The sequence below is a fragment of the Manacus candei genome, unplaced genomic scaffold (assembly GCF_025592945.1).
Source record: "Manacus candei isolate 608988 ecotype Guabito, Panama unplaced genomic scaffold, ASM2559294v1 h1tg000095l, whole genome shotgun sequence".
In the NCBI taxonomy this organism is placed as follows: domain Eukaryota; kingdom Metazoa; phylum Chordata; class Aves; order Passeriformes; family Pipridae; genus Manacus; species Manacus candei.
This window is the reverse complement of record NW_026138143.1, coordinates 3573533-3598839: the sequence shown is the minus strand read 5'-3', so window position 1 is coordinate 3598839 and position 25307 is coordinate 3573533. Positions and strand designations below refer to the sequence as shown.

The window sequence follows — 25307 nt, the reverse complement described above, 5'->3', positions numbered from 1 at the left end:
TCATTTACTATCTGCCAGACCATTCCCATTTCTAATTTCTGATTCCTTAATTAAGAGGGAAGGGGTTTGCCTTATATCAGCAAGGGGCCTGAAGTACTACGAGACTAACTTCTCCAGTAACAGATGATTTTTAAGTGCTTTGCATGTATATTCTCATTGCAGATACTGCCAGACAACAGTCATAAAACAGGTTAGCTGCCTTTTTCTGTTTCACTTTCAAGAAGCAAACAAAGTTAAAGCACTCACATTTCAACTAAATTAAGCTCCATCTTCTTTCACAATCACTTAACCCACTTAATTTTCTGCAGTAGAAATTGTATTCTGTTAGCAGATTGGTTAATAGGGAAACTCAGAGCATAAGTGGAAATTTTATTTTAGGAACTTGGGCTGGGTTTAGAAAAAGCTAAAATTATTCCTTTTATACTTTGATCAACAGAAGGAAAATAGACCACTTGCTGTCATGTTAGTAGTTTAGTCCTCTCTTTTTCTTTCCTCCATCAAGATTCCAGCTTTATCTTCTACTATGTAAAACTGAACATAAAAGGAATGGTGCCTATCTAAAAAAACGGTCTGTAATAACTACTTGCTCAACATCTTTCAAAAACTTTATACAGGTCAGGCAGGTTAGCAAGCTGCAAAATGTTGCCATCTTCTGCAAAGTGTTCAGGAGGCAAAAGATGAGTCCTAAAAGCTTTGTAAATCACATGTTCCACAGTCCATTTCCATGTTTTTGAACCAGAGTCAGAATCTTCATTCTGAAATACAGGAGAAAAAGGACAAACAATTAAACAATTAAACTGAAGTTCTCTTTTACCAGAGAACATTCCTTAAAAGACTTTATAATGTAAGACTACAGCAACTGTAAAATTCTGCTAGTATTAAAGAAGTTCATTCTATGCAGTCAAGTTAATTTTAAGCTCTGTAAAGTAATTGCAGAGTGGGTGAGAATAATGGAATAATTAAGCAGGTATTTAGACACAGTCATTTTTCATTTATATGCATCCTTATTCTTCTGTAGAAATATACCATAAAAATACATCCCAAACTCAGAGGCCAAGGACTCTTGTAATAATATAAAGTACACTGCAATGCCCAAAGTTAAAAGGTTCTCTCAATACCTATAATACCTCAGAAAATTTAAGCCTCATTGTTTCAGAACCTTGCCACAGTACTATACTTGATTCACTTCACTGAAAGAGCTGGGATTAGAAGTCTGTAGCTGAAAAAGCAGAAGTTTCCTATAGGTTGTTAGTTGTCTGTTCATAGGACTAGTTACAGTATTCTTGTACCTGAGAGTTTGTTGGATTGGCTTCACCTATTATATACTGCTTTCTGATGGAGTAGAACATGGAAAGTTCTTTACTTAGGCTTTCAAAACACTCCTTTTCTTCATCCCAGTTTACCTGTTACAAGAAAAAGAAGTCATTTTACAGAATCTGGGTTGCAGTCAGAGATTTGATAGAGAGTCTTAATATGGAAAAATCATAATAATGTATTGGCCATTTTTGTGCTGATAAGGTAAAGGAATAGAACAAAGAAAGTGTAGGAGTGCAGGCTTTTAAATCAAAATACAGGCTCATTCAGTCAGGAGTTATGAATACAGAGGCAAAGCACAACTATTCAGTAACCATAGCAAAAGTGTCTGGAACACATAACAGTACATTTAAGCTGCACCAGAAACTGCAAAGAAAGGGCTGGAGTTGCTTAAATGTGAAGTAAAAAAAAAGTAATTGCAAATTAATAAAATCATTGATAGAATATACCTCTGTGGCCAATCGAAGGATAAACATAGGCAGTCCTTCAAGCGGTGGAACGTAGTTGTCTATCAGAAGTGGTAACCCAATAAGATTTCCTTCCTGCAAGGCAACATTGCTGCTTCAGTAAAAAAAAAATGTTCTTTCTTGCAGTTAAATGCATCAAAACTGTCACGTACTGTAAGACTGATTCTTACCAAACTCCGTGAGCCTTAGGAGTAGCTGAAGCTACAAGTTTTTAAAGCCTGATGCCAGGCAGACATTGCAGGAAAAAGGTTACTGGCATTGTTTAACTTCACAAGGCATGGATTTAAGCCACTTGGCTCAGGAAAACCTGAATTCAGCCTCTTCCTCTAGCTCTAGCCACTGACTACACAGATCCCACTTCCCAGGACAATATCCAAATGAAGTGCCTGGGCTTGATGAAGCTGTTCGCTTCCTTATAAATTAAGGGATGCACACTTTGTTGGTTAAAAGATCTGCATTCTAGTTATGGAAGCAATGACTAAACTGTGGATTGCCCAGACATGTTGCCCAGTCTCCCTCGCTGGAGACATTCAAAAACTGTCTGGATGCAATCCTGTGCAATGTGCTCTAGGATGACCCTGTTTGAGCAGAGAGGTTGGACCAGATCATGGACTGGGAATGGGTTCCAACCTTACCCATTCTGTAACTTGGTAACTAGTTAAATATAAACTTTCTGTAGCACCCTTCTTAAAGGCACCATAAGTCCTGAGCATTTTTAATGAAAGGGGTAAGCCATCTAAATTGTACTGGAGCTAGTTCTTAGTGATACTAAGCATTGCAAACAAACTATTGCAGTTATCTGTTACCAAAATGTAAAATCATGGAATCATTTAGGTTGGAAAAGACCTTTAAAATCAAGTCCAACTGCAAGCCTAACGCTGCCAAGTTCACCATTCTTACTGTCTATTACTATAGCAGGAGTCACCTCATCAATTTCAAGAGAAAAATAATCCTTCAACATCTCAATCTTCTGTTTCAGAAACTCCACAATGTACTCAGCAAGCCCTTCTTTTGGGCCATCTTCTTCCGTCCAGCCACTTTCGGGATCCTCCAAAGCAAGCATTGAAAGTTCATATAAAGGAGCTGGCTCCTAAAAATGGAGAAGGCAAAACTTTTGTTAACAAACAGCATGGTCTATTGGAAATCTATAGCTTCTTTCTTCACATAATAACTAATTGCAATATGCCACATCTGCCCTGCAGAACAAACAGTTCTGTTTATCATAACCAGTCTAAAAAGGTTTTAATTTCTTTATGATAGTTCTGTGCAGTCCCCAATCCTGCCAAGTACTGCAATATTTGCAGGATAAATACTGGCAATCAACACTATATTTCTGTAGATTGTGTATTCAAATTAATTATTTGTCCTGATGTAATGAGCAACAGCAAAACTTGGTGAATATCTACAATTGGCACTAATAACAAGCAGCCAGGATGACAATTTAACAGTAGAAGACACAAAAAATCAAGAGTATTCTACATTCTGTTCTTACCGTAAAAGAAACAAAACAACGCTCTTGTAGTGGATAATAACCAACCTGACTATGCAACCAAAACTATGCATTTGTCTGACAGGACAGACTTTTTTTTAAAAAAAAACTTGTTATATAGGGTGTAATGTCAAATTATACTTACAGATAACCTTAAGACTCCAAAGTTTGCAAAGTCATAAATAAGTATCTGGTAGAAGAGTTCTTGGCTAAATTGAAGCACAAAAATTAGTTGTATGGAGAGGATCACATATCTTCAAGTTACCATAATTAAGAAGGGAAAGTAAGAATCATCCTGGAAACATCAGATGTACATATCCAGTCATATTAATAAATATCTTACTTTAACTAAAGAGTTTAAAGATTCACATGTACTATCTAGATATTTACAGTTAAATCTATTTCTTGGTTTCTGACATTATCAGCCACACCGGTGCAGAAATGTTACATACTGAGCATCCAACCAATATCTATTTATTCCCTGATAACTTATATTTCAACTTCTTTACTCCTTTGTTGCACTGCAAGAAATGCACAGGAGCTGGGAAACTGATAGACATGTGTATCTCAAGTATATTTTCTGATTTGTTACAAAATTTATGTAGCTGGCCCTGTAAGGCTGCAGATGCAAAATTACAAACTTTGTGTTACAATCATGTCCTGCAGATACTCTTAATCCAACTGGATACAATGTTTTACAGGACTTTTCTGAAGCTTCTGCTTGCTCATCTTTATACAATGTGCTGTAGATGATCCTGAATCAGATCATGATAATGATCATAGATCATGGAGACAGATGATCATAAAGCAAGAAAAAGCCTTTTCCTTCCCAGCTACAAATACAGTAGCTGGCATTTTAATTACACTGATTCCCTGAAACTTCTCCAACGTGGGCCAGAATTCCTTCCACTGTTCTGAACTGAATGCTTAAATCTTTAGCCTTATGACTTTTAGGATAGCCAACAAGCAAACGGTGCTGTTTTTCCTCTCATTTCCTTCCTTCTTCTAATTAGCTTCGTAATTGGTACTTATTTCAGCTGCCAACAAGTCTAACAGCTTCTTTACCTGAGTTTTGTTGTATTGAGAAGGTACAGTTTTGTCTGATATTGGGCCAGAGCCCACTGTGGACTGACACAGCCAACAAAGGAGTGATCACGTAGCATTTCCTGAAGTTCTGAAACAACACAGGAGTGTGGAAAAAACAAAAAGGATATAATTACATAATTATACATAAATTCAGGATTTGCAACCCTGCTCTTATTTATTCAGTTGAGTGGTGTCTTTTTAGCATTAAAGTCTCAGATTATTGTTCAGTCACTACTATAATCCTGCTTCTTCTTATAGGCCTGTCCTACCAATTATTCACATGTTTTGAAATATTAATAATTTCCATGCACACTCATACTATTAAAACAATTATGAGAACAGTTATATAACAGTTAAACTACAAATGCAAATTAAAAAAAAAAAAAAAATTAAAATCCCTGTGTTTGAATAGCCTTCCAAAATTAATTTCCAGCCATAGGAGATTAGTGAGGGAGAACTGACAAACTTCAAAGAAAACTGCAGATTTAAACCAGCTTTGCAACACAATCTAGTACTGTCAGATTAAATGCTGAAATTGTGATAGAATAGGTCCATAATTTATTTTTGTCATAATTTTTTTATTTTTCTCTCACTAAGTAAGTTTTAGTATATATAAATGAGAAGGCTGGGAAAGATATGAGAAGTCAGATTCCATAAAAGAGTTCATTTTAGGCATTCCACAAAGAAAATTCACTGGTTGCCATCCTTGGGAGCAGCTTCGTTACAGAAGCTCAGCATTGCAGTCACAGCATGTACAAAGCACCACACTACCCTAATTCCACCAGAAAAGGTAACATTGTGAGAAGAGATTTCTTTCTTTCCGAAGTCTCATAGGTATTTCTTACACATGTGAAGGCAAGACACAACTCCAGGGAGCTTCACAAGTTTTATTGTGTATTTTGAGACATTTTTGGAAATTTCATGGCTCAGGGACAACTCTTTGATTTCAGCATTTAAGCAGTGACTATCAGGTATGGAATTACTGGCTCAGAATTACCAGTCTTCTGCAAAACATTTTCTGAAGCACAAGTAAAGTGTAAGTACATGCTTTTTAAAGTTCAAGACTTTTAGTAATTTATAAAAAAGTTATTTATTACGATAACAATTCTTACCAGAAAAGAGAATAATATTTTATCAGTTTCATCATTTCATGTAAGTGGGACAGATACAAATGAAAATGAAAAGCCAAAGCTTTTGTTAAAAGCTTGCTTAGCAGCACAGTGAACTGACTGAGCCTCCCTTTAAATACCTTTTTCCTCAGCGGTTCAAACAACCATAAGGAGTTGCTGAAATAAAAATAATCTTGGGAAGCAAAAGCCTTGCTTACTTGCATGTCCCTGGTTAGTGATTTCCTCCTGGAGAGTCAATACACTAGTCAAATTGATAATTCTTCTTCTAGGGGTGCAGGCAGCAGTCATGTCCTTTGTGGTGTCATCTTCCTCCATTTCTAGGTCTGTGTCTTCCCGTGGTCTCTTTCTGCAATACCAAACCAAAAGGAATTAGGTCAATTCTCCTATCACTTAGGCAAAACACAGCAACAGAAGGGATGCTCAATTCACATGCTGTACGTTAACACAAGAAATGTAGACAGTTTCCCAGAGATTCCCAGAGTGACAGACTATTTTATTTTGCTTCCGAGGCATAATCTGTTAGGAAAAGGTAGTTCAGAATTTTAAGAGAATTTATGACACACTAATACCAATCACATCAGACAATTGTTTAAGCACCAAGCAAACTGGCCTCTAAAGGACACATCGAAAAAATGTTGATATTTCTAATGATTTTTTTTCATGATAATTTCTCTGTAGTACTGGGAAGGGGAAATCAGATTCCATCAGACGACTTTCGCCTCTTGTAACAGGTCCTGCAGGAGCTGCACTTTTATCTTTACTAGGTTCATCTCTGCAAAATTCAGTGATGTAGTTTCTCATGTAGTAGGATGAGGGGCCTCCAAAGAGAGACAGACCAGTATGACATCCCTAAACTGATGTCATTATTTATACTGCTTCCTGCCTTTCAGTATGAATGGAAATCCCGTTCCAGTTACAAAATTTATCACAAGTTATGTAATTTACAGTTCACAGATTAAGTTTAATTTCCCAACAACTTGTCATGAAGAGTTATTCTAGGGAAAAGAGATCAGAAAACCTACAGTTTCAGGGCCATGCTATGAAATAAATAAGTAGCCTTGCACCACCTCAGGAAAGATGAGACTTACCGAGAAGGCACTGTCTCGCGAGACAAGTGCCCACTCTCACTCAGCCCTCCAGGCTTCCCTATGTCCTCCTGAACATCAGCCATTTCAACCAGATCACTGACTTCTTCCATTTCAGCATCCTGTGGTCTGCTTGCACCCTCTGGAGGTCCTGCATCAACCTCTGTTGTCACTTCAGTGGGGCCTGTATTTGGGGGGTTGTTCACTGGCTGAAGAAAAGCATCCAATTTCTGCTCTCGGGAATCAGTGCGGACCATCTGATGCGCATAAACTTTATCACTGGTTCCTTTGGTAGCCACAGAAGAGTTAGCTGCTGATTTTACAACCTCACTGGAAGAAGAGTCAGCCCCTGGAAGCAGTGTCTTCATTCAGACAGATACGAGGAAGCAAAGAGATTGAACAGCAAGAAAAAAAAAGAAAAGAAAACCAGAGAGATCAGCCACACTTCTCACAGTATCTTACTGCTCAGAGGCAAGTTTGAAACCCCAAAAACACAGTGTCAAGTGCTTAAATAGGCCACCATTGCATCTGCTATCCATATAGAGTGAATGTCATCATCTTAGCAGTTAAAATCATTAGTTAACATTCTTTTGTCTCAAAGGAAAAAAAATTATTGTAATTCTTATGCTATGCTCTACATAAAGAGAGATTAGAAAATCTTCCTGATTTTTTTCTGGTCAGATTAAAAGTGTTGTCAAATACACAGAACAGTTTCCTCAGCCACATCTTCACATAAACCAGGGCAGAATAAAAAACCAATTTACCACATGTGAAGGCCAACATACTTGCAAAATCAAGAAGACTGGTCAGGTACTTGACATAAAAGTATTTAAAATGTTTTCATAGTTTCTTTCTCTCTTTTGCTTCATTGTTAACATTGGTACACTAAAGCAATTTCATCCCTGAAACAGAGAGCAAAGATCTCAAGGTACCAGTAGAACACTGATGATTACCAATCCCTGCATATTGAACAGAGTAAATGTATCCCTGATGTTTAAAATAGTGCAGAGCTGCAGTCACTTCACATACGTTCTCACCTGAGTGAAGTACATCCTTGAAGAATTAGAGCCCAATAACTTGCTCTCTACATGCTGTTGCACACGCTCTAGAATACTGTCTTCATGAAGAAAATGGACTTCATGTTTTGTGGGGTGCACGTTCACATCTACATTTTGGGGAGCTATTTCCAGACTGAAAAACATTTTAAAAGAAGTTAACCTAAAATATCCCATGGATGGCAGAGAGAGCACAAATTGGTTCAGTACAAAATTTCTCCAGCTTAGGGGCATTACTCTGTGCAAAGAAGTCAAAAAGATTCTGAACCCTGCTAAAGTTACGTTACAGTCAGATTTGTTTAGTACATTAAAAAATAATTAATCTGAAGGACTCTACTCCAAACTCACCAAAATCAGCTTAAACCAATAAGCTTAAACCAATTTCTCTATTTTATAACTACAAAAACCTGTTTTTAGAAATATCTTTTACTTGCAGTGTCTCACGAATTAATACGAAAGGACTTCAGCTGAAGTTACAGACATTCACTACTTCTAAAAATAAGGTCTGTTTTCTTAAGATTTAATGTGATTTAATTATCTCCTGTCTGGTGATTAATTACCTCAGTGCAGCGCTTAACATTATTATCAGGAACAGAAGTGTTTTTCTAAACCTACTCAGCCTAGCTATATCCTACAAGATAGTATTAACAGGCTACTTCTTCCTATTACTTTACCTTAAGTATAGGAATGGATGGGTACTTTTTGGCAAATAAGCAGCGTACACAGTTTCTATGGCTTTCCGCAAAGCGGCTGACTCTACCAACCGATCTGAAACACAGAACAAAAGGCTATTTCCAAAGAGCCCGGCTGAAATACACTGCAAAGCGCCCAACCACTCCTTCAGACCAACACCTTCATGCTTGGGATCTTCAAAGGGTATCTGTTATACCCATTTTTCCCCCAAGGCCTATTTATTCTTCATATAAAACCAGGAATAGACAGTATTGTCTTAAGTGTGTTTTATAAGATTTTTTTCCACAAATACCAAAATAACCAAACTACCTTTTTATTATTTCAATACAGTCAAGGTTTCTTGCATCCCAGGTCAGTGTTCTTACAGAATGAAGAGATCGCTCTGTGTAAGTTAGCAGGAAACAATCATTACCTTGATACTCCAAAGCTTAAGTTTCTTTAGGCCCAGTTTTAGCTGCTTTCTTTATTTAGAGTGCAAAGCATGATGCACATTACAAAACTAAAACCATTTTAAGATCTACAAGTAACTGAAATACTTATTCTTCAAAATGTGTTTAAGAAGGCTTATACATTTTGTAGGTCTGCAGAAAGTTTTGTCCTTATGATTATGTAAGCAACATACGACTGTACAAAATGCTGCCTTTTTTTTTCAAACTTACGGTTTATGAAGAGTAAAAATATACATTTCTTCACAGAGTAGTTTGCATTCGTGATGTAACCTTTCATTTTAAAGGCCAGATTTGCATCTTCACAGCCCACTTCTATCAGTTCCCTATTAAGTTTGACAGAAACAAACCAAAAATTAATTCTTCTGTTGATGCAAATTTCTAACAGTACTCACAAGTAGAGATATACTGACCTATATTCTATTTATATCACAGTAATGAAAACATTAAAATTATTTGAGAATTCAAACATTCATTGCTAGGCCACAACAATTATTTAACCTGAACTGCATTGTTTCTTCTTCCTAAGTAAATGTAAACTAGTAATGTTGTATGATTAGAGTCTGTAAAACTACTCCCATTATCTTTTTAATACCATATCACAGTATTCATAATATTATAATTATTGATAATTCTAATATGCATTTCTTTGTGTAAGTCATTGACAGTGACAAGGACACTTCAAAAATGTCAGCAGACAGGGAAGAACATGTTTTTTTCTTGGACCTCTCCGTCTGCTTTTGTAATCTAATATTTCTTGATGAGATGTTAAGAAGTCATTAAAATGTGAAAACTTTTCTCTTTCTCATGCACACAGATTCTAACATTAACTATTTTCATAACAGTTTTAATAATTTTCATGATTCATTAGTTAAGGAAATCCACTTTGGTAGTTTGTGAGCACAACTCTCTAACAAGGCATTATGCCAACTTCTAAATTTAACACAGAAAAAACTTAAGGGCTACCTATTTTCAATTCAACCTCAATATATACCGAGCACCATTTTTATAATTGATTTTTATCAATGTGTTCATTTTTAAGTCAAAATAACATCATTTTCAACTGGGTAAAATAAAAGTTTTCCTTTAAAACAAACGACCAAAGCATTTAATTTGACATGGACTGTACTGAACTGTATAAAGGAAAAATTGTATAAAAAGAGCATCCGTAGTAGATAAAAACAAATGCATAACAAAGAAATAAAAACAACACCACGACCTTTAATACTAACCAGGCTCTCTATTTGCTGTGCTTCCTAAAGGTGCTTCCATTAAAAGTTACATTCATTATATCTGTGTGACTTTGGTAACAGAATCAAAGTGACACCCAAGTATTTGCGGGACAAATCCGTTCAATGAACTCTTCACAGCTGAATGTGAAAGAGAGATTTTTTCCTAAAGTGGCAGGTATGTCTTCAGAAGATGATTGGTTTTATTTGGTTTTAACTTTTCTGTCTGATTTACACAGCCTTAGCTAATGCAGCTTTTCTCAAAATAAGAAACCATAAGATTTTAGAAAAACTACGGTGAGTAGATTTAAAATTTATCAGATAGCAGACTGGTAAGAAGCAATAAGATTTTCAAGGCATAGGAAGAGCCTAGGAACTTGTAGAGAAAATAGGTTCAGCTTGCTGTTTTTGCACGAGCATGTAGAAAGTTACAAGCAGATGCCTCCCTTTTTGTGCATTAAAGGAACAACTTTGTGACTTCCCTCTTCCCTTCAGTACAGAAATAAAAGCTACATGTTCTTCCAGAGAAGGGAGAGCTCTCTTATTGCAGCACTCTCTCTTCTCTGCAATTCACCTCGCAGGAAACAAGGAAAGTTAGCACAACCCATGGTCTTTAAAAGAGAAAGGGAGGGTGATTCACTAGAAAACTTTATGTCAAAAGTAAACTTGACATCAACATACCTGCTAACAGCATTTCCAAAGATGGACCTAATGTTGTCCACTGTCGAGGCGTTGGACAGGGTTCTAACATCTGACACGGTATCACCTTGCTAAAGACAACAAAAATGAGTATCAATCAATTCACATTTATGGCTGAAGTTTTAGAAATACTTTAAACAATAGCATTTCTAAAACAAAGGCATGGAACATAACATCATAATAATGCTTTCGTATTCTTATTTACTTATTTACGCTTAAAAAGGCAAATAGATGGTAAATGGCACGGGTTTACAAGATTTGCTAGAGCACATCAGACCCATTCAGGCTAGTAACTCCATCTTGGAAAATGAGGAACACACGCAGTTCAGTAAATAATTATCAACAATGCCAATGAACAAAGGCAATCCACCCCATCCTCTTTCATACAGTAATTTGTAATCAGACTCTCAAGAGAAGCTGAAACAGCTCGTAAAGCTAAACCAAAACATAACATTGACCACATAGAAAATTTCAAACTCCTGACAAACTTTTCTTGTTTACTTCTAACTGATGTGCTTTCTATCCAAACTGCACCAATGTACAGTTCAACATTTTAGTACATGGGAAGGCTCTGTGTGCTATTCCTGTTGCAAAAGATGCAGTGCAAATTTTCAGATATACGTATTATGTATATATACACAGACACACAGTCAAGTTATAAAGACTTTATCTACACACCTTTTTAACTGAAAAGCTGATGCCTGAGTTATGGATGGCATACCTGAAAAACAGGTAAACATAAGTCTGCAGTATGTGAAAGAAAAGATTATTTGCCCTGATTGCTGAAAAGCAGCTAGTAATGGGCACGAGCAATTTCACTTCCTGTTAGACAGTAATGCTATTTGAGCCAAACTGAGCTTTTGTAGACTGAACTACTATAAAAATTAGCTGTCTTCTATTTATAACTCACCTGTAGCCATATGAAATTCAAGGATCAGATTAGCTTATTCCTCAAAATAAAGGATCAACTTCTATAGACCTGGTTAGTTCAGTTTCACTTCATAGGTTTAACTAAATAAAACCAGCAAAATGTCCTCAATATAACAGACCCAAGTCTCAACTACTATGGAGAAGGATCTGAATAATGGCTAGCTTGCCCTCCTACCTTCCCCTACCCAGATGGTTCAGCTGCCTGTGATCCCAGGGCTGAGTTCTGGTACACTACAGCTGCATAACCTTGGCTCAAACTTTTAGGGAAGTTACTGTGTTGTGAGAAAAAAACACACCACAGAACCTTGCAAGATGAGAAATGTAAAAATGCAGACAGGGAACAGACTGCTGTGACTGGGAATTCAAAAATTCAAGAGAAAAAAAAAAAAAAAACCAACAAAAAATTAAATAACAGAAAAATCCTAATGAGAAAAACAAAATACCAATGAGCTGGAAGCCTGTACCTCAGCAAGACTTTAGATCATGCTGTTCCACAGAGCAGCAGGACCTGATTCTCCACCTCCTGACTGGTCTACCTGACCAGTAAAGACTCTTAAACAGCTCATTCGGGAAACAGGCTAACTCCTGGTGTACAGTCTTGCTACTCTTTGCTACCTTTTGCATTTTCTGAAACTGTGAAGCAGTTCTTTTGTTTAGATTGTGTAGATACTGCTTGCAAAGCCTCTGCACATGGCAAAAAATGCAACCAAGGGGCCCAGGAAGGGAACATCCAGTACCTAAAGTGATATTACTCTTTTTTGTGGATGTGAAATTGCCATTCAGCTATTTTGAATTTCACCAAATCTCAATGCTCCTGTGCAGTTTTTACATGGATTCTATTTAGCCCAAATGCATTTAGAGTTCAAGTCTATCACCATTTCTTTGCTGGAATTCTTACAAATAATTAATAGTCACAGATAGAATACACTGTTTCTCCTCTGAATTTTTCATATCAAATTGGATGGACTGTTATCTGACACTGCACACTAACAAATAGTTTAAAAAAAAAGCCTAACAACAAAACCAACAACAACAACAAAAAAAATTACACCAAACGCACACCTGCCAGTCCCTCTGAAAAACCCCATACTTCTGCCATAGGAGTATACAAAATTGGAGCTTCCTATTTTAGTTTACCTGCTAACAACTTCTAGTATTTTTGCATATTCTTCATTTGGATTTTTTAAAGCTTTTCTCCTCGTATTTACATTGTAAAAGAGATCTTCAACCTACAGAGGGAAAGATCACAATTACAAATAATTTTAAAAATCCTCTCTTACTATATAGTTAATCTAAATCCATTTTATTAATTTTTTTATATATAAATTTTATGAGAATACTTTAGTTTATGAAGGATCGACATTCAATTTATTCCTTACCTTCTAGATTCACCTAACAAAATGTAAATCAAGAGAAACACATGTTTTCAACTATTTTGGTACATCAGTATTTTCACCAATAACAACTCCACAGCTCCCTTTTCAGTGAAAGTTATATACCTTCTACCAAAGATGACAATGGATTCCCTGATTACACCGTGTTTTAACGAAATGCTAAAACAGTTGCTGCACTCAAGGCTGTTAATGTAATTAGAACAGCAACTTAAACTGTACATTTTCACTATTTATTTAAACAACATGCAAATTATTTTTCTGCTATACTGAGAAAGGCAGAAATTTAAAGTCCAGCTTCTTTTTCAAACACATTATCCTAAACATTGACACGTGAAGCTTGCTGGGTGTATGCTCCCACAGCAGAGACACATCTGCAGACTCCTAGGCCAGACTTCCCCTTCCCACCGCACGCTGTGCAAAATGGATACTCCTTCCCAATCTGATCTCCTTATTCTTCATAATCCTAATGCCAATCTTAATCCCAACTCACATTCAAGTCTGGCTATGATATATGAAAGATATGACTGGAAGACAAAGCTATGACTGGAAAACAGTGGTTTTGCAGTTTCCTGCGCCAGCCCTCATCTTCTCACTGTGGCTCATACAGTGTAGACCCCTCTCCATATTCCCAGCTTTTTGTAAACCCTAACTATCCACTGAGGTTTTCAGCAGTCCAGACAGACTATGAAATATTTCTGATAGTAAATGACTATGCTGTCCTCAGAAGGAAGAAGAAAAAAAAAAAAAGAGGATCTTCTGAAATTTACCTTGCTGCCTTTGGTGAAGAAAACAAGACCAAAAACCCAACAAAACCAAACAACATATTTTACAAAGTGATACTGTCACATATCTTACAACAAAATTGGTGCAAGCCCAACCACCAGGGAACAGAAAAGAGACAAGAGAAAATGGGCACAAAGCCTACTGTGATCTGAGTTCCTTGGTTTCCAGCACAGGGTTTCGGAGGGGCTTTAATTTTTCCATCACTGTAAGTAGCTCTAGGCAGAAAATAAAAAGTTGTCAAACATCTAGATTTAGAGGAGGGCAGACAGAGACAGATGATGACAATGGAATAAGACAAAAGAAATCCCATTATCATCACACTCCTCCCAGCAAAGAATTTGGACCATTGAGAATCAATCCCTCCCCCCACGTTTCTGCTAGAGCAAAACTGTTTTCATTGATTTTAAGAGCCAGAGGGGCAGTGGGGGAGTGGGAATAATAGAAATGGAAAAGGGGCAGATAATGACATATGCGTATTTAAATTGTATTACTGAGACTTTTCCTGTAAAGGCAGGACTGTTGCATTCTATCTTTCTTCAGAAAATGAGACACGGCCTAATAACAATTCTTCCACTAGACTTTACACTTCCGTTATAGTAACAAGAAAGTCTTGACTTTACTGTAAGATCAGTTCCATTCTGACTGTAACAGGACTTGGAGCATAGGAGATTTCTGACCTATGTAGGTCTTTCAGCAAGTTATACAGAGGCATAATTTCATACAAATTGTGAAATTTTATCCTGAAATGGAGGTAAAGACAAGTGTTTATCCTACATTAGCTGCTGAAGTAGAATCCCCTTTAAGATTCCCTGACCTCCAACCCCAACTTTTAAAATACATTGTTTAGCTAAAGCTTACCTTTACAATTTGGAAAAAAAAATCACTCAAACCATGTTTTCTCACATTCTTTTTTGTAACTACCCTTACTCTACCCTCCTCCTTAATAAGAGCACTGAAAAGAGATACATCTGTTTGTTATCCCATGCAGCAGAAGTCACATGGATCACAGGCAGCATACCTGAATGCACACTTAGCATCAGCTGTTTTAGTTGTTACTGTAACATGGGCAACATGACTGATGCTCGCCAATGCCTAGGAAAGGAGAAAGCATCTTTGTAAACCTTGCTCTGGAGAACACTGAGGTGTGTACACACTTTAAACAGGGTGGCTAAATTTTGGTATGCCACTTGCAAGTAATTAATAAAAAACCTTAAAAGAAAATTGCAGGTCAGTAAAGCTTTAACAAACTTTAATACCTTCAATGCTGACTTTTATCTGGGGACCTTCTTCTGGCCTTTCTAACATTTCGTTACCTCTTAAAGTGCAAGTGGTTAACCATGTAACATAACTAAAAGAAATTTGCAAATTTATTACAGTTGGGCACTTTTCTTTCTTCCATATTAACAAAAAACAGCTGGAAGGTTTTAGCTCTTATTTCTTCATCTTGACCCAAGTTCTTATCTTGACTGTAGGTAATACTACAGAGTTAGGTAACAATGGTTTTCCTGGAAAACTCAATGGACAAGTCTGCACAGATGCAACCAGCCTCAGGACCAGATTTCACTGGCTGTGGAAATTATTATGTTGCAAGTGTGTGAGGACAGGACTTATGCAGCTTACCCTCTGGAGCATGCAAGGATCTATGTATCTGAGCACAGGTATATATCTTGTTGTTTACCTGGCACGGAAAGCTAAACTCATCCATGACTGTTCTTCCAGAGAAGCTTAGATATAGCCTATGAGAATATGAAGAACTCCTATATCTGAGAGTATATCTGATAGTAACTTTATTTAATAGCAAAAGCAAAGGAAGACAAATGTACATTTCAAACATCTAATTTTAAGTGTGGTTTTAGAACAAATGTCTGACATCAAAGAGTCACCTTTCACTCAGATTTTTCATTGCCTTTTACCTGCAGCATTTGAGAAAAGAAGCCTTGTTTTACTTCAAAAAAAAAAATCTTACCCCAGAAAGCAAGAAGAATATATACCTCTCCTTAGGCATCCATCCAATATTGAAAGACACAAAAATGTATTTTGAACTACATTCACATGGCAGACTCTTGGAAAACAGAAGCTTCTGTTAAGAGTACTGGGAATGAGATAGTATACCCCACTACAGCAGGATAGCAACAATGAACAGTTTCAAAACCTTGATGAAGAGCTCACCTCGCCCCTAAAACCATATGTAGAAATATTAGCCAAATCTTCAAATTTTTGCAGTTTACTAGTAGTAAATCTCTCACATACAATGTTCAGATCTTCTTTCTATGGGAAAGAGACAAGCAATAGTCACTTTGCAAGTTTTTCAGGATCAAAAACATTTATAACTTGAAATAATTTTTAAAGGTCATATTAAACACCAGCACACAGCTGTCAAGTTTATTTACTTACTCTGATACCACAGCCGTTATCTTGGACCTGGATGAGCTTCAAACCACCTTCTTTAACTATTACCTGGATACTTGTAGATTTAGCATCCAAACTGCAGAAACCAAGAAAGCATTCTAAAGAATAAAGGACTACATGATGATTTAAATTTTTTTTTCTCATACAAATGATACTTTGTTTCTACTCATCACTCATACTGGAATTCATTCTGTTACGTGTGAATCTTTACTGTCTCCTTCCTTTTTAACTACAGCGACACATAATTCTAAATCACCATCCACAATACTTATGAAGAACTTTCAGAAATTAAAAAACTAAGGAGGTACCTAGGTCAATACATAGATCTTCTCTCCCCACTACTGAAACCTACTGCAGAATCTGCTGCTTGTTTTCACATAGCTGATACAGCTCACTACACCAGACAGAGTTCTGTTTAATATTTTTATATATGATCTGGACAAGGGGATTGAGTGTCCCCTTAGTCAGTTTGCAGATGACACCAAGTTGGGTGTGAGTGTTGATCTTCTGGAGGGCAGGAAGCCTCTACAGAGGGATCTGGATCAATGGGCCAAGGCCAATCCTATGAGGTTCAATAAGGCCAAGTGCTGGATCCTGCACTTGGGTCACAGCAAGCCCAGACAGCGCTACAGGCCAAGGGAAGAGTGGCTGGAGGCCTGTTGGAAAAGGACCTGGGAGTGCTGGTCAACAGCCGGCTGAACACGAGCCAGCAGTGTGCCCAGGTGACCAAGAAGACCAATGTCATTCTGGCTTGTATCAGGAATAGTGTGGCCAGCAGGACCAGGGGAGTGATTGTCCCTCTCTATTTGGCACTGGTGAGGCCGCACCTCAAGTACTGTGTCCATTCTGGGCCCTTCAATACAAGGACATTAAGGTGCTGGAGCAAGTCCAGAGAAGGACAGCAGAGCTGGTGAAGAGTCTGGAGCACAAGTGTGATGAGGAGCAGCTGAGGGAGCTGGAGTTGTTTAGCCTGGAGAAACAGAGGCTCAAGGCAGATCTTATCACTCGCTACCTGAAGGGAGGTTATGACAAGTTGGGGGTTGGTCTCTCCTCCCAAGGAACAAGCAATAGGACAAAAGGAAAGGGCCTCAAGTTGGACCAGGAGAGGTTTAGATTGGATATTAGGACAAATGTCTTCACGGAAAGGGATGCCAAGCATTGGAACAGGCTGCCCAGGGAAGGGGTGGACTCACCACCCCTGGAGGTATTAAAAAGACGTGCAGACGTGCTGCTTAGGGACATGGTTTAGTGGTGGACTTGGCAGTGTTAGGTTAATGGTTTTACTCAGTGATCTTAGTGGTCTTTTCCACCCTAAATGATCCTATGAATTACTAACTTGGCACTGAAAGCAAACGATTCATAAGTTTCCCAAACAAGAGCAAAGCACGCCGAACACAAACGCGAACACCGCCCTGCCGTGCGCTCCGTACGGGCACAGAGCACCGCCCTCCTCAGCACCCGAGCCCACGCCCGCCCCTCGCTGCACGCCGCGACGCACGGCCGGCCCGCGCCGGGGGCACGCCCCGCCTTACCAGTTCTCGATCATCTCCTTGATGGCGTTGGCCGGCCTCTGGATGACCTCTCCGGCCGCGATGCGGTTCACCACGGCCTCATCCAGCCGCCGGATCACGCCGGCCATGAGTGCGGGGACAGGCGCGCGGCCCCGGCCGCCGCCGCGCGGGGAGCGGCGCGGGCACGCGCCGGGGGCGGGGTGCCGCGGGGGCGCGCAGCGCGGGAGGGAGCGCGCCCCCTGCCGGCGGGAGGGCGCGCGGCGTGCGGGTCCTGCTGCGGTGGCGCCGCCGCGTCTGGGGCCCGGGAAGGGGTGGCCGGGACCCCGCTGTGGGTGGCCACGGCCCCTGGGGGCGATGTATGTCGGACCTGCGGGCCCTGGTGGACAACAAGCTGCCCATGAGCCAGCAGCGTGCCCATGTGGCCAAGAAAGCCAGTGGTGTCCCGGGGTGCATTAGGAGGAGCATTGCCAGCAGGGCGAGGAAGGTGATCCTGCCCCTCAGCCCTGGTGAGGCCACATCTGGAGTGCTGTGTCCAGTTCTGGGCTCCTCAGTACAAGAGAGACATGGAGCTCCTGGAGCGGGTACAGTGGAGTGCAACAAGGATGACTGGGAGAGTGGAGCATCTTCTTATGAGGAAAAGCTGAGGAAGCTGGGTCTGTTCAGCTGTGGGAAGAGATGACTGAGAGGGGCCCTCACTAAAGTGTATAAGTATCTATAGGATGGGTGCCAAGGAGATGGAGCCAGGCTCTTCTCGGTGGTGCCAAGAACAAGATGAGAGGCAATGGGCAGAAACTGATGCCCAGGAGGTTCCACCTAAATACGAGGAAGAATTGCTTTACTGTGCGGGTAACTGAGCACTGGTACAGGTTGCCCAGAGTGGTTGTGGAATCTCCCTTTCTGGAGATATTCGGGAATCCTCTGGATGCAATCCTGTGCAATGTGCTTTAGGATGGCCCTGCTTGAGCTGGGAGGTCAGACAAGCTGACCCACTGTGATCCCTTCCAACCTTACCCATCCTGTGATTCTGTGAACTGCTGTGAGCACTGTGGCTGTTGTGTCTGTCGAGGCTGAACTCTGTGCCTATAGACAGCAGGACATACTGCACTGGGTGTCTGACTCCTGTATGTGTGCCAGGATTCTTTCCAGGGCGTCCTGTATGCACTGTGATATATGTCTTTGGAATCACAGTACACAGTTACTCTATAACCTCAGGAATTGCTCACAAATATAAAGCAGATTTGTGCCATTTGTACAATGGCTAAAACTTGGCAGCAACTGCCAAGCTTTGGAGTCTCCTGAGGTTTGGAGACACTTGTCCAGCAGAGCTCTTGCTTTCTCTGTCAGTGCTTACAGAAATGGTGGTTAAGCATTGGAACGGACTGCCCAGGGAAGCAGTGGAGTCAACATCCTTGGAGGAGTTCAAGAAATGACTGGATGTGGCACTTGGTGCCATGGTCCAGTTGACAGGATGGTAGTTGGTTGAAGGTTGGACTTGATGATCTCAGAGGCCTTTATCAGCCTAAATAATTCTGTGATTCTGTACAGCCTCATGTGTCGTTTTGGTCCTTGTGGTCTGAGTATGACCAGTGTAAAGGAGACAGGAAACCTCTTCCCTTCCTTGCAGCTGGGGAAGAGACCCTAGCCACAATGCAATGAAACCTATTGCTCATGTTTGGAATCATACACTAATTGTAAAATGTTGAAAGCAGTTTTCACTTTGCAGAAAGAAAAAAAAAACATCCTGAGAGGTACACCTTCACAAGTTCACTTTAAATGGGCTCCCAGCCAATGGCATGAAGATAGAGGCCTCAGGAGGAATGTGTAAAGCGTGAAGCAAAACCATTTTTTGTGAGTGTTAAGTACTAAGTGTGTGAAGGGTGGACTGGCGGTATCTTGCTAGAAGGTGCTTTGCCTTGCAAGGACATCTTGTCCTCAGGTGTCCAGGGTGGCTGCTACAAGGTGTCACTCTGTCCATATGTACAGGTGCCTGCAGTGCCCCCAGGCATGAAAGATGCCCCTTTTGAAGCTGACTTCAAGTTCCCCACTTGTTGACCTTGGCAAAACTATCTGGGCAGAGGCCAGCAGTCCTGCCCCACCACCTCTCTGGCTGTGGCTTCCCAAATCTACAGGTTGCAGTGACAGCTACCTCGGCCATAGTGCACTTTTGCTTTGATTTGCTGGACAAAATATGGGAGCTTGATACAAGCCCAGCTGTGAGCATGAGTGGGGCAGATGGCAAAAGGTTAATAGGTACAAAGAGAGGGTGACCTACTGTGCACTAACCTTGATTGTGTACTGACCTGGGAAGCACCAGGAGCATGGGGAGCACTGAGCTTCAGATCCGAGGAATCTGGCTCTGCTCCAGGATTTCAACTTAGGGGAACAATCTGTTTTATGGTGGCCTTGGATAGTCTGCCACAAGCTTCAACCAGAGCATCTGGAAAGGGGGGCAGGAAAGCAGAAGGCATCTGCTGGATCTTGGCACTCCATCTGGGACAGAAGACATTTACTCAAACTCTCCCTTGTCTGTGCTGTTGCTGACAGCTGTTTGCGCTGTCAGTATCTGCCCTAGACCAGCCAGAAAATCTTCACCTTTATTCCTTGTACCTGTGTTATAGTTTGTATCATACAAATGCAGTTCATTTTAGTGGATGTTGCTTGCATGAAGCTTTAAAATTTTGTGTGGTCTGTGACAAACTCCCAATTTCCCTGTGGAAGAAGATGTGAAAAAGTTTGGCTGCAAAGAGCCATCAAAAGACTTTTTCATTATTTGCATCACAGCTGCTCCAACTGGAGGTCAGCCCTGCCTGTTCATACCCTGCAAGCTTTGCTCCAACACATTCCAGTTTAAACTGTAGTTTTGAGTGACAATCTGTTAAAAAAGGGAAACATCCTTAGTAACAATCTAATTGCTAAAAATACTTCATCAGAGAAGCCTGGGAGAGTTATATGTGAAATACTTCTTTGAATTTTAGATTTTTAGATTTTCTTTTTACTGATAAGGTAAAGAATGTATGAATTTGTTTTTATTAAACCAAAGAAAAACTAAATTATCTAGATTTCATTTAAAATAATTAAGGGAGATATAACCAGTGTATTTTGATGCCAGGGCTCAAAAGTGGTGTCAGGGCAAAAGAAGTGATGAAGAATGAATGAAAAGAGCCCATTGGAATCTTAATGCTTTTTAAGATGCCAAAGAGGAAAGCTGATATATTTAGCAGTCAATGCTAAAAAATACCTGAAGGCGAGAATTAGTTTCTTAGAAACACACGAAACTGAAATAAGCCCACAGTCATTAGAGAAATGTAATGAGTTTTTGCCTTAAGACATAGAGGATCATTTAAGTAAAAAAAAAAAAAAAAAAAAAAAAGAGTTAAAATATACATAAATAATACAATGGAAGTGCTGCAATCTTACCAAAATCTTTCTCATGCCGGGAAGAGGCGACCTAAGTATCACTAAACAATATGGATTTTGAATGCTTTGATTTTTATTATGAAATCTATTTTCTTAAATGCAAAGATTGATCTCTCTAGTTTTGCATCTGATAATCTTAATCTAATATATTCTTTTAGATATACACAGAAGTTTTATATAATGAGGGTGGAAAAACACTGGAACAGGTTGCTCGGAGAGGTGGTGGATGCCCCATCCCTGGAAATATTCAAGATCAGGTTGGATGGGGCTCTGAGCAACCTGGTCTAGCTGAAGATGTCACTGCTCATTGCACAGGGGTCGGATTAGATGATCTTTAAAGGTCCCTTCCAACCCAAACTATTCTGATTCTATGAGACTGTATACAATTTTGAAGTCCTATCCACTCATTATCTGCAGCATGCGCTTGCTATTCCAACTCAAATATATTAGGAAGCCCAGAAAATAGATTCTAGAGTTATCTGTAAGATGTTACTGACCCATTCAAAGTCAACATTGCTTTATTTGGCTTGAGCAATTAAAAGAGAGTATTAAGAAATAGTAAATAAGATTTAAGAAAGAATTGGTGCATGGGATTAGTGCACAGGGGAAGCAAATAAATCCTGGTTGGCATAACACTGTCTTCTTTACAAAACTAGAAGCCAAGAGTACATCCTGTAACATGAGACAAGGCTGAAAAAAGGCAGAGATCTGCTACACTGAACAAAGGACTGAAGAGGTAAAATTTGAAAAAGTAAAATTATCAGAGTTTTAGACTGAGGCTCAAGCAGAATAGGAGGTTAAAAGATGAGGATTGCTTGAACAAAAAAGCCTGATTTTTTTGTTTGTTTTTAAAGAGAAGCAAGTTGAACAGCATTCCAGTATGCTACTACTTTTATAGAATTCCTTGTAAAAACAGCTTTTTTTTTTTTATGGGTGACAGTCCAGTATCTGAAAATATCTTTTCAATTGCCCTTAAATAATTTTCCTTGATGTGCATGTCAGTGAAAAACGGTATCTTTCACCCTTCTTACAGTTTTTCATTCCAAACAGCAGCGAAGTTTATGACAGTTTCTCCGAAATGTCTCCAGTTGTCTAGGAACAGATAACTGAAAGAATGCAAACAAATAATCTTGATTCACAGACCTCTGCTTCTTTTCAGCTTATCTTGACAAGCACCCAAAGTGTCCAGGCAGTTCTTTTAACCCTTAACATTGTAGAATACAGACCCACTCTTCTTGCAGTGAATTTCATGAATCTTTAGGATGCAAAATAAAATATTAACACAAAATTTGTGTGGCAAAGATTGGCTGTATATCAATAGCAGAAGCAATAGCACTGGCAGTACTGATGTATTACTAAACCTATTTACAGAGAAGGATCTACTTCGACTTAATGTCGTGCCTACCTGTGCTGGTTTAAAGGTAAATCGGCAGGGGAAATGAACCCAACTCAAAAGAGAGATTATAAGTCAGAATAACAATTTAATAAAATAATATAATAAGTACGATTATACAGACAAACAATTGGTTTTAACCCACAAAACCCAAATGTATAACCCAGCACCCTGGGGCATGAACAGAGTGGTGTTCGTTGGGCCCCCTGAGTCCAAAGTAAAAGGAGAGGGGAAAACCTGTTGGTGAGAGTGCTGGTGCAGTCTGGTCAAGAGTGGTGATTGCAGTCCGGTCGAGGGTGGTGGTTGCAGTCTTCCTCTGGATCCCACCAGAAGTTCCAAGACTCCAAGATAATATATTCTCCAGTTCAGGCAGGAATGCCCAGTACCTCCCTCAGGGCGGGGAGTTCCACAATGGGTGAGGACAGGGGGCACCCTCCTATCTCGCAGGCCTCTTAACACCCGGTTTATAGCCCGAGGAGTCAGGCTGCTCTGGGCAGAGGGTGTGAACAGTCTATTGATAACAGTTTCTGGGAAATGGCATGGAAGGCTATAGAATACACAGTTTTGGGTTACACTCATACAGTGATTAACTGGTCCCAGCTGTTCTAACTAGGACACTATCTCAAAAACAACATTGCACAAGTACCCCCATCCCAAGACCTTAAAAAGCATCAGACTCATATTTCACTGAAATCTAATTATCCCATGTATAATTCAAGACAGTAACTGACACAGAATCACTTGTTTAGCTATAGTAATTTTATTCTGACTTGGTCACTTATGGTCCAGAGCTTGGTAAAAATGTGCTTCTGTGAGTAGAAGAGCTGCTCAAGACTACTGTCACATGCCTTTATACATAATCTCAAGCATCTACATAAGGCAAGAAGAGTTTTTGCTAGACAATATTGTCCCAGTTAAAATTTTTTTCACCCTAGTTTATAGTTAATTTTTATGAGTTCTGAAGGAAAGCAGGTTCTGGAAGCTCATTATGAGAAAATAACTTTGAAGTCTATATGTTTTGTATTTATATCCCCTCATCACACCTTGTGCATACAGTCCTGTCAGGTAAACAGTTGATATTATTAAGTCCACCTGCTAAGACCCTGGAGCACCCAGATGAGCAGGATGATTTGTACAAGGCCCTATAGGACACGCTTAACAGAATTTGGAATCAGAGGTCTTCCTTTTTTTCATCAGTATGTTAACCATAATATCACTCCTGTACCTAGAATATGGGCAGTTATTTCTACAGACCTTAAAACATCTACAGTTGCACTTCTGAAGTGTAGGGTGATTGACCAATTTAAGTCCATGGTGAGGGTCCTGATATGGGAAACACCTCAGCACCTGGAGGGGGCATTCTCAGAAACCCATTGTCAGATGATAATGGGTTACAGGAAAAGGGACAAAGAGACCCCGATGGCTTCATTAAAGTTCTCAACAAAATAGGGATACTTCACAGAAACAGACTGATAGGATTAATGAAGGATGGAGTGTTATGGAAATAGCATGGCCTTTCTTTGCAACATCCTACACCGAGAACCTACCCTTAGGCCTATGTCATCTGTCTATCACCCCAAAAGTTAGTACTGACTATAGTCACTCAAACTGCCTAAGGAAAAAAAGTATGAAGAGAGATCGGATAGGAGCAAAAATCAGGGAGAAGTTCCATCATCCCTGAGGAGGTAACTACGAGCTGCCCTGTCTCCTTCCACTACTTCCGACACTGCAGGGGTAAGCAACCATTTACTCTGCTTTCTTTAACTTGATCTTGCCTTATACCTTATAGATTACCGTCTTTCATCTTTACCCCATAGATACCTTATTTCCTAATTGTACTTTGCTACTTTTCTTTATAGATACTAATTTTACCTTGCCCTACACCTTGTAACTTACTGGGTATATATCTTACTTTATATTCTTTTTTGTTGTTGTTGTCGTCCTATATTGTACTTTATTGCCGACCCGTGGTTCGGGGTTTGCTTTAAGGTGGGCATTTCCTTATCTTAGTGAGTTAAAATGTGTGTTAGTGGGAAGTGGCTATATTCTTTCTTTTTTGCTTTGTGTTAACGAGCGTGTTTAGATTTTGTTCTAGTCTTTGTAAATTGGCCTGTTGTGGAGGGGGGTTCCTTGAGTTTTGTATTAAGGTTTAGGTAGTTGTGTTGTTTTGTAGAGTGTGCTTCTGGTTTTTGGGATCATAGAATCAGAGAATCGATTGGGTTGGAAAAGACCTCCAAGATCATCGAGTCCAACCCTTGGTCCAAATCCAGTCCATTTACTAGATCATGGCACTCAGTGCCACGTCCAATCTGCGTTTAAAAATCTCCAGGGATGGTGAATCCACCACCTCTCTGGGCAGCCCATTCCAATGCCTGATTACTCTCTCTGTAAAGAATTTTCTCCTGATATCCAACTTAAATTTCCCCTGGCAGAGCTTAAGCCCGTGCCCCCTTGTCCTATTGCTGAGTGCCTGAGAGAAGAGACCAACCCCCACCTGATGTTTTTTATTAGTTAAGTGCAATCGTACAGTTAAACATTATCACTGGCAACGTGGACCCTACAGTAGTTTGTCACATACTTGTATTAATAAAAGTTATTTTGTGAGCTGCTAGAGTTAGTCCGGTTTGTTTCTGGTGCTGGCAGCATCGTAACTTGTAGGAGAACTTTGCTGAGAAGGTTCTGCACCGCTATTAAGTGCCATCCCCGTATCAGGGTATCAAAAGTCCTGTCCATTGCAGTGAATCCGTCTAGCAAAGGGCCTATTTAAGTGAGGTGCA

General features: G+C 39.6%; 1 protein-coding gene across 2 annotated transcripts; it reads right to left on the bottom strand.

The window, feature by feature from the left end:
- Positions 1-349: 349 nt before the first annotated feature.
- MLH1 (mutL homolog 1) lies at positions 350-17901 on the bottom strand. Of its 2 annotated transcripts, XM_051768592.1 has the most exons (11): positions 10676-10764; positions 8979-9091; positions 7609-7762; positions 6575-6933; positions 5684-5832; positions 4336-4444; positions 3416-3479; positions 2707-2871; positions 1764-1856; positions 1290-1403; positions 350-755 (listed from the first exon to the last, which is right to left on the bottom strand). In XM_051768592.1, the coding sequence occupies exons 2-11, from the start codon at positions 9002-9004 to the stop codon at positions 588-590; spliced, it is 1401 nt and encodes a 466-aa protein (XP_051624552.1). In that variant the 5' UTR covers positions 9005-9091; positions 10676-10764; the 3' UTR covers positions 350-587. The 2 variants fall into 2 exon arrangements, with proteins under 2 accessions (XP_051624552.1, XP_051624554.1); XM_051768594.1 differs by lacking the exons at positions 350-755; positions 1290-1403; positions 1764-1856; ... (3 more) ...; positions 5684-5832; positions 6575-6933 and adding exons at positions 11372-11414; positions 12761-12852; positions 13943-14015; ... (2 more) ...; positions 16195-16285; positions 17742-17901 and having other exon boundaries at positions 7620-7762.
- Positions 17902-25307: the final 7406 nt, after the last annotated feature.